At 41.1% G+C, this 13,854-nt stretch overlaps 1 protein-coding gene across 2 annotated transcripts in view; it reads right to left on the bottom strand.

Annotated features, from left to right (window-relative positions):
* Positions 1–4,141: 4,141 nt before the first annotated feature.
* The window catches only part of LPXN (leupaxin), a 34,668-nt gene continuing 24,955 nt past the window's right edge, over positions 4,142–13,854 (bottom strand). The window contains exons 6-7 of one of the 2 annotated variants that reach the window (XM_037158381.2): positions 6,135–6,283; positions 4,142–5,808 (exon numbers count right to left, since the gene is read on the bottom strand). In XM_037158381.2, the coding sequence (XP_037014276.2) occupies positions 5,539–5,808; positions 6,135–6,283 (419 nt within the window). In that variant the 3' untranslated portion in view covers positions 4,142–5,538. The remainder of the gene's footprint in view (positions 5,809–6,134; positions 6,284–13,854) is intronic. The other variant, XM_037158380.2, reaches the window with a different exon arrangement.

Below are 13,854 nucleotides of genomic sequence, written 5' to 3'. Positions count from 1 at the left end.
TTGCCTCTTGTGCACCCCCTACTGGGGACCTGGTCTGGAACACAGGCAGGTGCCCTGACTGGGAATTGAACCAGTGACCCTTTGGATAGCAGGCCGGCACTCAATCCACTGAGCCACACCAGCCAGAGCTGAAGCTGCTTTTGCTGCTTCTTACTGCTGTACCCTGGGGCCTAAGGAAGACCAGTACCCCTGCCTCTTATTCTTTTTAAGTATATTTTATTGATTATGCTCTGCAATCAATAAAATATCAATCAATCAATAATCAATCAACTTTTCCCCTTTATCCCCCCTCCACCCTTCACTCCCCAACTCTCCAGCATCTCCCCCCTTAGTTCAGAGAAGTCAAAAAACTTATATGTGTCTCCTGTTCCTTAAACACCATTATTCATGGCTCTCCCCTACTTTTGGACTCTGTAGAGTTCTTAGGCATGATCCCTCAGGGCACTGGAAATATCTACTTTCTTACTTTCTATATTACCTTGGAACTCAGAAGACACTTTAATATACATCTTTTTTAGCACAGAGTCATATAATCTCAAGATTCATTACCTCTTTTTCAGCAATACCCAGATTGTTCTAAGTATTCATGTCTCCTCCACCTAGTCCTTGTGTTCTGGAGAACTTAATCTTGCCCCTAACTCTGGAAATGGTCTGGTTTGGCTACAGCCAAGCTGTGCACTCCATTCTCCACCCACAAAAGTCACTAGTGTGGTTGTAGCCCAAGATGGCCCAGTTAGGAGAATCTCAGGACTTTTCTAGCTGAGCTGGAGGAAAGGACTCTTTCTCCCTCTCCTGGTCATGAAAAAGGGAGCACATAGCTGGCAGCCACCCTGCAACCAGAAGAGAAGTCCATGCTAGAACTTGTATGGAAAATAAACATTATCTTTACCAAAGAATCAACTTGGGGGATTATATACTTATTTTAAATAATAAAATTTATTATTTAATGGCCAGCCCTGGCTGGTGTGGCTCAGTGGCTCTATCTATTTATCACTGGTGGGAAAGCCCTGGTCTTTGAGAGTAGGTTTTACTTTTGTAAAATCTAGGAGTTACTCAGAATCAAGAATGAACAGGTGATGGGTTTAAACAATAGGATTTATGGGCATTTTTTCCAAAAGAACTTTTTACTTGCAAGTTCTTTTTACTTCTTTGTGGCTAAAACACTAGTCCTGAAGGTATCATCTTGGGGCTTTTTGTTTTTTTTTAAATAATTTTTAAAATATTTTATTTATTTATCTTTAGAGGGGAAGTGAAGGAGATAGGGAGAGAAATATCAATGTATGGTTGCCTCTCATGCATCCCCCACTGGGAACTGGCCTGCAACCCAAGCAGGTGCCCTGATTGGGAATTGAACCGTGATCCTTTGGTTTGCCAGCCCGAGCTCAATCCACTGAGCTACACCAGCCAGGGCTATCATCTCGTTTTGAACAAGTATAACCACTGCTGTTTATTGTGAGAAGAAAAAGTCTTCACTTCTTTTTTTTAAATTTTTTTATTGATTATGCTGTTACAGTTGTTCTATTCCCCCCTTCATTCCCCTCCACCCTACCCCCCGTCCCCACCATTACCCCCCCTTTAGTTTATGTCCATGTGTCTCAAGTTCTTTAGATTCTATATTTCCCATACTATTTTTGCCCCCCCATCTATTTTCTATCTACTGTCTATGCTACTTATTTTCTGTACCTTCTCCCCCCTTCTCCTCCTCCCACTCCCCTGTTGCTAACCCTCCATGAGATCTTCATTTCTATGGTTCCACTCCTGATCTAGCTGTCCTTTTAGTTTGCTTTTGTTTTAGGTGTGGTTGTTAATAACTGTGAGTTTGTTGTCCTTTCACTGTTCATGTTTCTTTAACTTCTTTTTCTTCGATAAGTCCCTTTAACATTTCATATAATAAGGGCTTGGTGATGATGAACTCCTTGAATTTGATCTTATCTGAGAAGCACTTTATCTGTCCTTCCATTCTAAATGAAAGTTTTGGCCCTGGCTGGTATAGCTCAGTGGATTAAGCACAGGTCTGCGAACCAGAGAATTGCAGTTCAATTCCCAGTCAGGGCACATGCCTTGGGTTGCAGGCTGGTTCCCTGCAGGCCAGTTCCCAGCAGAGGACGCATGAAAGGCAACCATACATTGATGTTTCTCTCCTTCTCTCCTTCCCTTCCCCTCTAAAGATAAATAAATAAAATCTTAAAAAAAAAAAGAAAGAAAGTTTTGCTGGATAGAGCAATCTTGGATGTAGGTCTTTGGATTTCATGACTTGGAATATCTCTTTCCAGCCCCTTCTTGCCTGTAAGGTCTCCTTTGAGAAATCTGCTGACAGTCTGATGGGGACTCCTTTGTAGGTGACTGTCCCCTTAGCTCTTGCTGCTTCTAGGATTCTCTCCTTCATTTTAATTTTGGCTAATGTAATTATGATGTGCCTTGGTGTGTTCCTTCTTGGGTCCAACTTCTTTGGTACTCTCTGAGCTTCCTGGATTTCCTGGAAGTCTATTTCCTTTGCCAGATTGGGGAAGTTCTCCTTTATTATTTGTTCAAATAAGTTTTCCACTGGTGGCTGTGCCTTTCCCCCTTCTGGTACCCCTATAATTCGGATGTTGGAGCATTTAAAGATGTCCTGGAGGTTCCTGAGACTCTCCTCATTTCTTTGAATTTTTGCTTCTTCACTCTTTTCTGTTTGGCCATTATTTGCTTTCTTCTGGTCCACTCCATTGATTTGAGTCCCAGTTTCCTTTTCATTGCTATTGGTTTCCTGTGCAATTCCATTCATTTCAATTAGTTTTGCCTTCATATGTTTGTCTAATTTGTGGCTATAATCAACCAGTTCTGTGAGGATCCTGATGACCAGTGTTTTAAACTGTGCGTCTGAGAATTTTGCTATTTCTTCATCACTTAGATTTATAGGCTCTGGGGCTTTCAGATCTTCTTGAGCCATTTTTGGTCTGTTCGCACCCTTTAAGTGTGAGAAGCGGAGCCTTGGACTCCCAGGTCACTGGGTTGTGAGGCTGTATGTGGGGGCGTGGTCAGAGCGGGGAAATGGTGGCCCCCTCTGCTGTTTCAGGCCGCTGGATGAGGAGCAGAGGCTTAGGTGGTTCACCTGGGCCTGCCACTCAGAGTCGCTGGGTTATGACGCTGTATGTGGAGGTGGGGTCAGAGCAGGGAAATGGCGGCGCCCACCCTGCCGCTTGCTGTGGGGACCGGCTGGGTCTCGGTCCAATGCCCACTCCCTCGCTTGTCTATCCGCGCACAAATGTGCGACCACAGTCAACCCACAGCCCTGCTCCCTCGCTGTTTCCCCTGCGGTTGCTCGCTTGGTTGCTCACTAGGTCCAACCCTGCACCTGGATTCTGCGCGCCTGAGTCCATCTGACCGAGTTTTCCTGTGCAACCCCACTCCACCAGCTGCTGGTGTCGCCCCTTACTGGTCAGGCTGAAGAATTTGTTGTTAAAAGACTTCCGAAAAGTTCAATTTTCCGTGTTCTGGCTGTGTTTTCTGTTGCTAATATTTAGTTGTCTCTAAACTTGGTTGTGTGAGAAGGCACGGCTTATCCACCTATGCATCCATCTTGGCGGAAGTCTTCACTTCTTAATTGTACTTTAATGAATTCTGGCATTTCTCTGACGTTTAAAAATATTTAGATCCACTGAAATCTCAAAATAGGTAATTCTTAACAAAAAGTTTTAGCACTTAAACATCCTTTCTTGAAGGCTAAAACCTCAGGTTCAGTTTGTCAAGTTGCCAAGGCAACCATGACATTGCTATACTAACACCTGCATATGACATCACAGTGTCAAATGCAATAAGAGGATGTTTCGAAGTTGAACGTAAATTTTGCTTAGTCTGGTATTCTCTGCCAACCAAACAGGACATGAAGCCAGATGGTTCCCTGTCTGTGTGGCCTCCCACACAGCTTGGATACACTTGAAGTTCCTATTTCATAGAATGAACTGTTATCACTTCCTTTTAACTTTTACAACCATTATCATGCATTCCAACAAATGCGTGCATGTGGAAAATATATATGAAGAGGCACCACACCACAAAGCCCAGGTAGATATAATAAAGCTTGATAAGAATCATTGAATCTAGCAGTTCTCCAAGAAGTTCTGTGCCCATACCAATCTAGACACCAAATCAGTCCTTAAGACACACCTTTAGTTAAGGAGTTTTCCTCAGTCATTTAATTCATTTTTTAACAAATAATCATACACTTCCTTTAAGACCATGGGAAGAATGATATAGTACATTCTATATCAATCCCTCTTTTGAGTAAGCCCGACTCCTTCTGAAGCTTTCCTGAGGTACAACGTGAGCAGGTCAGATTCCTTAATACCCTAACTAGCTTCACTACAACTTCACTTGAAATATTTTGCAGAGGAACAAATAATTAAGTGGAGATTTTTTATTTGGTGCTCAGATTTCCTGATCCAGACTGGAAAATGGTCAAATGGTTCTTTATAACCTCTTTCTTCACTGATATTCTAAGAACAGCCTTCTCATTTGCCTTCATGAGATGCCTGTGAAGTTGAGGAGGATGCGTTTTCATTTTCAGACAACAGCTTTATTGGTATATGGTTGATATACAAGAAATCTGGGCATATTTAGTACATGCAATTTGATGAGTTTGGAGATACGCATACACATGCAAATACGGATTTGCAAGTTCCTAATGGAGATCCAGTTTTCCTGTTTCAGTAACGAAGTGATGAAAAGTATTTTAAGAAGCTTTGCCATCTTTGCAAATGATTCATTTATCTAAGTGCAAAAATGTAAAGTAAAATAAATGTTATGGGCAGGCCCACATTAACTTTAAAAAGTTAGTGAATAGAAGTCCCTCTTTTTAGTTTCGTTTGGTGAAAAAAGTGCTAATTGTATGGAATTACATGAGATGTATGAAACACATTTAACCGCACAAAGTGCCTAGTATGCTAATATAAAAAGCAGAAGGTTTATCTACCAAACTATATAACACCGAGTCATTAAAACAGAAGCCACTTTAATTAGCAATTATGTCAGCACTCAAAGTTGTCCAGTTAAAATCTACTTCCTTCTGAAAAAGAGAAATACACCCAAGGGAAGTGCAAGGAGCTTAAGAATGGTACCCCAGTTCCTCACAGCAAGGATAAAGTCCACAGCTGTGACTGTGGGAAACTGAGTCACAGTGAACTACGGGAAGCTTGAAAAGGCCAAAGGAGAGAAGATGTGAGCTGGGACATCAGAGGAGTGAAATGTGAGAAATGTGAGAAAAGTGGAGAAATGTGAGAAAAGCAGTTGTGAAATGATCATGTGCATGAGGTGTATAGGTGCTAGACAGCAGGGCCCGGATATAAATCCAAGTCCCCAATTAAAAAGAACGAAGACCAGAAATCTGAAACTTAAGGCCATATGCCTAGTCATGTGACATTTAGGCATCCCCTTCTTTGTTCATCACCTTTACTTTCTCTATATGTTCATTGAGCAGAAGGTCAGTAAGAACCAACGTACTCTTTCCTCTCTTGGTTTAAATTTTATAGCTAATCTGAAGGGTCTGTGGGTCAGCCAAGATTACAGTGAGAAGAGCTTTTCAAAGCAGGGTTTACAATAGATCTTGTCACTCTGTTCCCTGAAGATTCCCTGTGACAGCTGAGTCAGGCAGAAAGCACACACGAAGTGCTCGGGATGGAACTTGTGGCCCATGGCACTGATGCAGCGGCCGGTGATGGGCTGCCCACATCCGTAGCAGAGCGTCCCTCGGCGATGATGGTAATGGAGCTCACAGAAGGGTCGTCCATCCAGCTCAAAGAAGGAGCCGGTAGAGAAACTGCTGAAGCAGTCCTGGGGGTGGAGAGAAGAGAAAGGGAAGGAATGCAGATGTCAAGAAGATAAAACCTCAGTAGAGTAAAACTTTCAGGCTAGAGATTCCTGCCAGTTACCTGCCAGCAGCAGGAATTCATGTGGGTCTTTGACAAACAGAGGAGAGAATATGGCCCACTTGCAACACAAACAAGCAAATGCCCACAACAAATGCTCAAGTTTGTGTCTTCTTTTGGAAGCCCACACCAGTGCCTCATCCCAAGCTGTGAACCCTCTGAGCAGCTCTGCTTCTCGGAGAGGAGAACCCCTGACTTCCCTAAATTCAAAAAATGACTGAGTGTACAGACCCCACAAACAAAGCACTCTGGATGCCAGACATTGTCCATGGCTGACAGGTAGTTTTCCAACACTGGGCGGTTGCAGCCACCGCACTTGGGTGAGAACATGGCTAAGAAATCCTTTCGGCAGTATGGCTTCTTGTCCTTCTCGTGAAAGCCTGCAGGGAGAAAATCAAGGGTTCACTGTTGCACATTGAGACCTTAAGCCAAGTCAGAGGTGGGGAACTCGTCCAGACTCAGGGTCCTCATATTCAAATGGGGCTAGGAATAAATGCCTACCTCAAAGGGTTGTTACAAGAAGTACATGGATAACGCGAGTAAAGTGTTTTAGCATCGTGCCTGGTTCATAGGGAGCACCTGGCAGTGTTAAAGATTATTCCTCCTCGTTGCCTTAAGTGCTAACTAGTCTGTTGGCCTTGATATGGCTGGCTTCATCTTGGCATTCATTAATCAGCTAAAAGAAAAATCATCTTATTGGAGAGGCATCTCTCCAGCCTATATCTATCACTTCATCTTTTTCATTGACTTTATAGCATTTGCCATCATCTGAAATCACAACATTATCTGAAATGTCGATATCTGAAATAACATGAGCTTGGAGAGAAACTAGATTTTGTTGGTCTTGTCACATTGTATTTCCAGTAGCTAAAATAGCACTTGGGGAAAAATAACTGCCTAATATTTTAAAATAAAGTACTATGAAATAATTATCTCCAAATGCCAGATCTAAATGTAATAATTCAAATCATACAAATACTTGAATTAAAAGTGGATGGGTTAAACAGACAACTATAATTGAATGACAATAAAATAATTTTCAAAAAATAGATGGGTTTTCCTTTAATCTGGGAATGAAATGAGAACTGTCATAAAATGGCTCAAATTTCAAAAGGAAGTTAAAGATTAATAAATTTAGCTACATTAAAAATATTAATGACCTACCCATGACCAAAAAACACCTTAAACAAAGTCAAGAAAAGGAGAAACTGAGGAAAATATTTGCTAATTATACCTCAGAGAAATATAGTGAATATAAAGGTCCCTAAATAAATATACGGCATCAGTTATTGTTATATAAAATATATTCTTTTAAAAAATATTTTATTTATTTATTTTTCTAGAGAGGGGCAAGGAAGGAGAAAGAGTGGGAGAGAAATATCAATGTGTGGTTGCCTCTTATGCGTCCCCTGCTGGGAACTGGCCTGCAACCTAGGCATGTGCCCTGACTGGGAATCGAACCGTGATACTCTGGTTCACAGGCCCGTGCTCAATCCACTGAGCTATGCCAGCCATGGCCCTAGAATATATTCTTAAAAATTGAATTAAGTTGAAATAAATTAACTACATATCAAATTGGTGATAGGACCAAAGAAAGGCAATGATTCATTCTACTGCCTTTAACACACAGTATTTTGACTGTACAATCCTACTGGATGTGTTCTAAAGACAAAAAGAACTACAAAGAAATCTTAATGCATCCTGACCTTGACCTCTCCGTGGGACCTGATAGTATTGGCTGAGTCCAAATATCATAAGTGAACAGCTTTGTAAATATGAAAGCTCTGCCTGCACCTACTACATGCTCAGTGGATCAGAAAGCAGTTCACCAAGAACATCATTTCTAGAAATTTACTTTGATAGTAGCAGGCAGATTTTTTTTAAGGTGGTTGGAGGTTGGGAGAAGCAATGGCAGCAGCCAGGGATTGGGACCCAAATCAGGTATCTGTGGTCTTTCCATGATGCCCCATCACTATTGGATATGCCTTGTCTTGTGCAACTGTGCTGTCCTGGAAAAGCAGGTAGCAGAACAGATTTCTGAGGCCTACAAATCCAGCAGTCTAAACTAATAATTTTATAAGCTGTCCTGTGTTCTCCTCCCTGAGACATAGGACAAGCTTACTTTTTTACTTTATCAAAGAATTTCTAGAGTTTGATCAGTACAACAGACTGTGGGAAGACCTAGTATTTAAGGAAAACAAACCAAAATGCACAACTCTCTTTCTTGCTTTTGTGTGGCCCAATATTTCTTAAATGTTCGTGGGCATCCATCACCTGGAGAGTTTATCAAAATGCAAATTACTGGCCGGGCCCTACCCACAGAGTTTCTGATTCAATAGGTCTGGGATGGGGCCTGAGCATTTGCATTTTTGACAAGTCCTCAGGTGATGTAAATGACCTAAAAACGAGCTTGCCCGTAAGTCAGTGTTACTTGAGGAAACTACAAGTTGGCACTACAGACGTGCCAACTGGCCTAGGGATGACCTTCATCCAGGCATTTTGTAGGGTAGCTGGTCATAAGAATGACATAGCAGGGAAATAACAGTCTCTGTTTGAACTCAGGTGAGTCTCGGGAGAGGACTCAAAAGCAATCAAGCCAAACTTGCTGTGATACCCCTGCAGTTGGTATCCAATAAATTGAGAAAGTTTCAGCACTTACTTTCCTGGAGGCTCTCTCTGGGGCCAATTACCTCTGGAGGAAGGATGAGAAACACTAACAATTAAAAGTGCCACCAAGAGAGAGGACAAGGCTCTTAGCCAGGGGAAATTAGGGAGCACCTGCATGGCCTGGATAATGAACAATTAAAAAGAAAGGCAGGCAATGAGGACCCAGTCCCAAAGGGTGGCTGTTAAGGCCTGAAGTGCTTAGAAACTTGAGCCTTAGAGTGGAATTCCCTGAAGTGGAACAAAAATGCAGATGTATTCAATTTCCCAGGAGGCTCAATGGTTTAGCTGTCATTACGGAAGCTCTGTGTGTGACTATGTGACTTGGGGTAAGGCAAGATGCCACTTAATTAATGGATTAATTGTATGGCAGGAAACACACTTACAGAAAGCCAAGGATAAAAAGAAAAATACTACCCAAGAGGAGCTTCTCATTAGTAAATGGCCTTTTGTATCAGTTGTCTACATCAATATATCTTAGGTATGGCTCCATATTTACGTAAAGTTATAAATGACCCAATGTGTCTCATCTGTTTAGAAGAGGCTCAAGACAAGAGTGGGGGTGCTTCCTGGTCATCCTATGGATAGGACATTTTTCTTTTGTATGTAACTTATATGTCTTCTTGACATGTGTCTGTATTCAGTTGTTCTGTTCTCAGGCAACTTCTGTGTCATAAGTGTCCCTGGGCAGTGTTTATTTGCTGACTGTTCTACTCAACTAATCCTCAGACTTCCATGGCTACCAGTACAGTACAAATTTACCACAATACGTTTCAATATACTTTAGATGAAATCTAAATGAAAAAAACACTGCTTAACAAAAGTGCAATCTAGAAAGGAAAGACCTAATGATTTGGGAAAAGCATTAAACAAGCTTCAGTGAACATGCGAATTACTGCGAAGCATTTTGCTGGTAGATGACATCAGCGCTATTCCATCCAGGTCTATCTTCAAATAAAATGTATCGTGTTGGGGCCAAGAAAATAAAAAGATCTGGTGATAGGAGAAGAATTGAGTCTCCATCAAGAGATAGTTATAATGTTGTAGAAAAAAGACACATGAAACTTGCAAAAATAAGACCTTAAATTAAATTCCAACTCTTTGACTTTCCCATTGTATGAATTTAAACAAACCACTTTTCCTCCCTGAGGTTCAGTGCTTTCATCTATAACTAGGTAAAATGTGGAATAAAATCAGTCTCACACAGTCGTGGTAGGGATTAAATGAATGGTAGTTAGAAGTTTACATAATCACAGGCCTGGCATTAGGACGGTCTGTGTTGGTGAGAGCAAGACACATGGGATTACCTTCACTTCCTCTCGAAACATCACTGACGTGACAGTTAAAGAATCACCTGAACTAAAAAGACCCATACATAACAAAAAGGAGAAAAAGAAAAGAGACCCCGCAAATGAGATATTACAAATTTTTTCAAAAATTCAAAGTAGTTATAAGTGTGACAACTAGCTTGGCAAAAATAAGAACACTGAAACCTACATCTCCAGAGAGAGGTGCCAATAAAACCCAAGCCATCTGGAGCTCCATCACATCAGAGGGGCTCAAGAACTGAATGCATAAAATAGCCTTCTAGGCTGCAAACAGGATTGTTTGCAAGTTTGAGGAGCTGTGAGATCAGATTCCTCACCCTACCAAAGATGCAATGATTAATTCTGGAAATATCAAACCAGAGAGTCTCAATGATCAGGGAAGGGACACTGGGCAGTATGAGAGAAGAAGTCAAGCTTTCCACTGGAAAATGGGAATTAGATAAAAGCTGGCATTCTGAATGGTGAAAACCCAGCTTCCAATTGCTTTTTAAAACTCTCATAATGCTGGCAGAAAGAACATCTTTTGGGTAGAACTGACTCAAGATCAATGACCTAAAATATTAGTATTTAGGAGTCATCCAGAAAAATGACTAGAGCACGCCACCTAGGTACCACAGAATTGAGTCTCCCTGTTCACGCGTTCTGCCTATATTCCAATTAGCATTTTAGTGTCTCATTCTTAAGTAGGAAATGGGCAAGCAGAGACCAGCAGCACTTTACAAAGAACAATATAACAAGATGTAAGGCATTGAGATGTCATAGATATCAAATTCCGAATTAAGCTGCAAGACATCCCTCAAAGTAGATAGCCATGGACTATTGTCACAATTCTTGAACTCCTCAGGCATATGGAGGACACAAAACAGGTAAAGAAAAAGAGAAATTGAGAGAGGGATTTCTTTGAAGAAAACTGTGCCATGGGTGATCCACCACCCTGCCTCACCCCCAACAAGAGGGAGGAGGCATGGCTCTTGCTAATCTCAAATCAAGAGAGGGACTTCAACAGGACTACTCAGAGAGCTGGGTATACGTCCCCTGCCACTGGTGGGATACCACTGATGGTATTTGGCTCATCCCTGGAAAAAGTCCATAGGTGAGAGTCTGGTTGAAGGGGCCTACGATAGTTGAAGAGGGAATCAATCCCACTAACTGCAAGAGAAAGGTACAGGTTTCCTGTGATCTGTATATGCAAATGTGAGTTAAAGAGATGATCTGGAACTGCTATAATCAATTGCTTCTAAGAAATCACTAGGAGCTAACAATGTCAGCACTGCAATAAAGAATCAGTGTGAAATGGATCCTCAAAGAAATGTGCCAAGGGGAGAAGAACCAGCCAAGACATGTGAAGGGGAATTAAGAGTTTACAGCTGGGCCTGTACTAACCCCACAAAAGAATCCATGGGGAATAAAAGGCAGAGTTAAACATCTGCCAGGCCCATATAGCACAAAGAAAATGTATAACAGTACTAGACAAATTAGAATTCTCCTGCCCTTTAGTCTCATCTCTGTCCACCTCTGTTTCATCTCTGAAGAGATCAAATATCAAGAGCAGTAGGCTAAGCCAAAAACGTCAAATTGAAAAGAACTATACAATTTCACTCATACATGGGATATAAAACAGAAAGCAACGAAAGAACAAACAAGAAAAACCATGTCTCTGGTTCTATCTGGCTCACTTGTTTCTTTTGCTGATGAGGTTCCACTTATAGGTGAGATCAGGGGAAAGACGGGGAAGGGTCATCAAGGAACATGTATAAAGGACTCGTGGACAAAGCCAAAGGGAGGTAGGACTGAGGGTAGGAGGAGGGGGTGGGTGGGATGGGGGAAAGTGGTGGCTGGAAAATGGAGACAATTGTACTTGAACAACAATAAAAAAGAAAGAAAAACAGACACGAAACCTCGTGGCCACAGATAACAGCATTGTGGTCACCAGGGGGAAAGGGTGGAGGAAGAGTGAAGGGGGTCAAATATGTGGTGATGGAAGACTAGACTTTGGGTGGCGAGAACACAATGCAGATGATGTATCCATGTTATAGAATTGTGGGCTTGAAATTTCTAAAATTTTATTAACAAATGTCACCCCAATAAATTTAATTAAGACATTTTAATAGATTAGCAATAGGGGTAAGTGTGGTAAATGTCAAAGGCAGGAAAGGACAGATGAAAGGCAATAACCTCCTGCAGCTCAAAGGCCCACCAGAGGAGAGAGTCACTATCACTTTAAATAAGTTGTAAGCTTTAGCTATTGCACAGACTGAATTATCTAAGGACTTGGCTTTATGTTTGAATTGGTTTTCTATTTAGAACTGCTTATTAAGAGTAATCAGATGTAAAATGTCAAAACCTATATGATATTACTCATATGTGGGATATAAAACAGGAAGCAACAAAAGAACAACAAGAAAAACAAGCAAAAAACCTCATAGACACAGATAACAGCATTGTGGTCACCAGAGGGAAGCGGTGGAGGGAGGGTGAAGGGGGTCGAATATGTGGTGACAGAAGGACACTGGAATCGGGTGGTGAGCACACACAAAGCGTTATACAGATAACGTGTTACAGAATCTTTGACTCGAAACTTATGGACTTTTATTACATAATAAATTTAATTTAAACATTTTAAGCCTAATAGATTTAATTAAAACATTTTAAGAGGAAATAAAAGAGTAATCAGAAGAGACATGGGGCAGCCTGAGTTTTATTTAGGAGAGAGGAGAAAACGTTCCCCATTGAGTTCATTGCAAAAGGACAGCAAAAAGCAAAATACAGACGCTTTCTGATTCTAGGCATGAGTCATATTTGTTCAAAACAGACATAAAAGAAGTCAGGAAAAAATCAAGATGATTCCGAAAACAGAAGGGAAAAAACATGCAAAGAGAGACAAACAGATCGCATAGGAAGCATTAGGAATAGGAACAAAATCTTAATAAAAACTTCTCAACCGTGGAAGCCAGAAGACAGTAAAGCAAAATCTTCAGAAATATGAGGGAATACAGCTTCCACATCGAATTGTCTGCCCAGGCAACTTAAAGTAGACAACAGAACAAATATATTTTCAGACATTCAAGGTCTTAAAAGTTTTACCTCCTATCCTGTTTTCGGGGGCTATTAAAGGATGTGCTCCATCAACATAAAGACGGTAACATGTATTAAGATGCTTGAGATCCAGGAAATGAAGGACCCAAAGAGGAAAATAGTAAAAGGAATCCCAAGAAAATGACCTGGAATAACTGTTTCTCGGTCGGCCTGAGGAGAAACCATTTCAGCCTGGAACAGGAATATGGAAGTTTCCTAGACAGATGTCTACAAGGAAGAACAAATAGAACTTGACCTATCACCACATGTGGCTGACCATTTTGAGAAGGATTTCACAATTCTGTCTAAAAAATTAGTGATAAGTACAATAAAAATTAAGTTAATGAAAAAAAGATCCAAATAATACCTTCAGGAAAAAATAAATTTATACAAAAAGGGCATCATGATAATAATAATAATTATTATTATTATGTCCCCAGGTGCCAGGCATTGTTACAAACACTATACTGGTATTGTCTCTTAAAATCCTCATAAGCACCCTATAAGGTAAGCATTATTATTAGGTCCATTGTACTGAGGAGGGAAGTGAGATACAGAAAGGTTAAATGACTTGAATGACGCCAGAGATCCAATAAATACCACAGCCCAGAACTGAACCAGGCAGTCTGACTGCCAAGTCCATGCTCTGCTGCCATCAGTTTGCTGCCTGGACCAAATGCAAGCAACATTTCCATGATCAGCTACATGTACACACCGAACACTGATCTGACCTGCAACTACCACCTAATTATATATTGAGAAAGCGGAGCAGAGGAAGCATGTTAGGGGGAAGATGGGATAGGAATAACATTTCTAAATCTTCCTCTTCTCTGGTAGAAAGTGAATACATAATGATTCAAATGGGGGGATCAGTTTATGGTAAT

Source organism: Artibeus jamaicensis, unplaced genomic scaffold (genome assembly GCF_021234435.1).
Source record: "Artibeus jamaicensis isolate MK-2021 breed Jamaican fruit bat unplaced genomic scaffold, CSHL_Jam_final scaffold_614, whole genome shotgun sequence".
In the NCBI taxonomy this organism is placed as follows: domain Eukaryota; kingdom Metazoa; phylum Chordata; class Mammalia; order Chiroptera; family Phyllostomidae; genus Artibeus; species Artibeus jamaicensis.
Note: the sequence above shows the minus strand (reverse complement) of the source record. Positions and strands in the feature narration are given on the sequence as shown.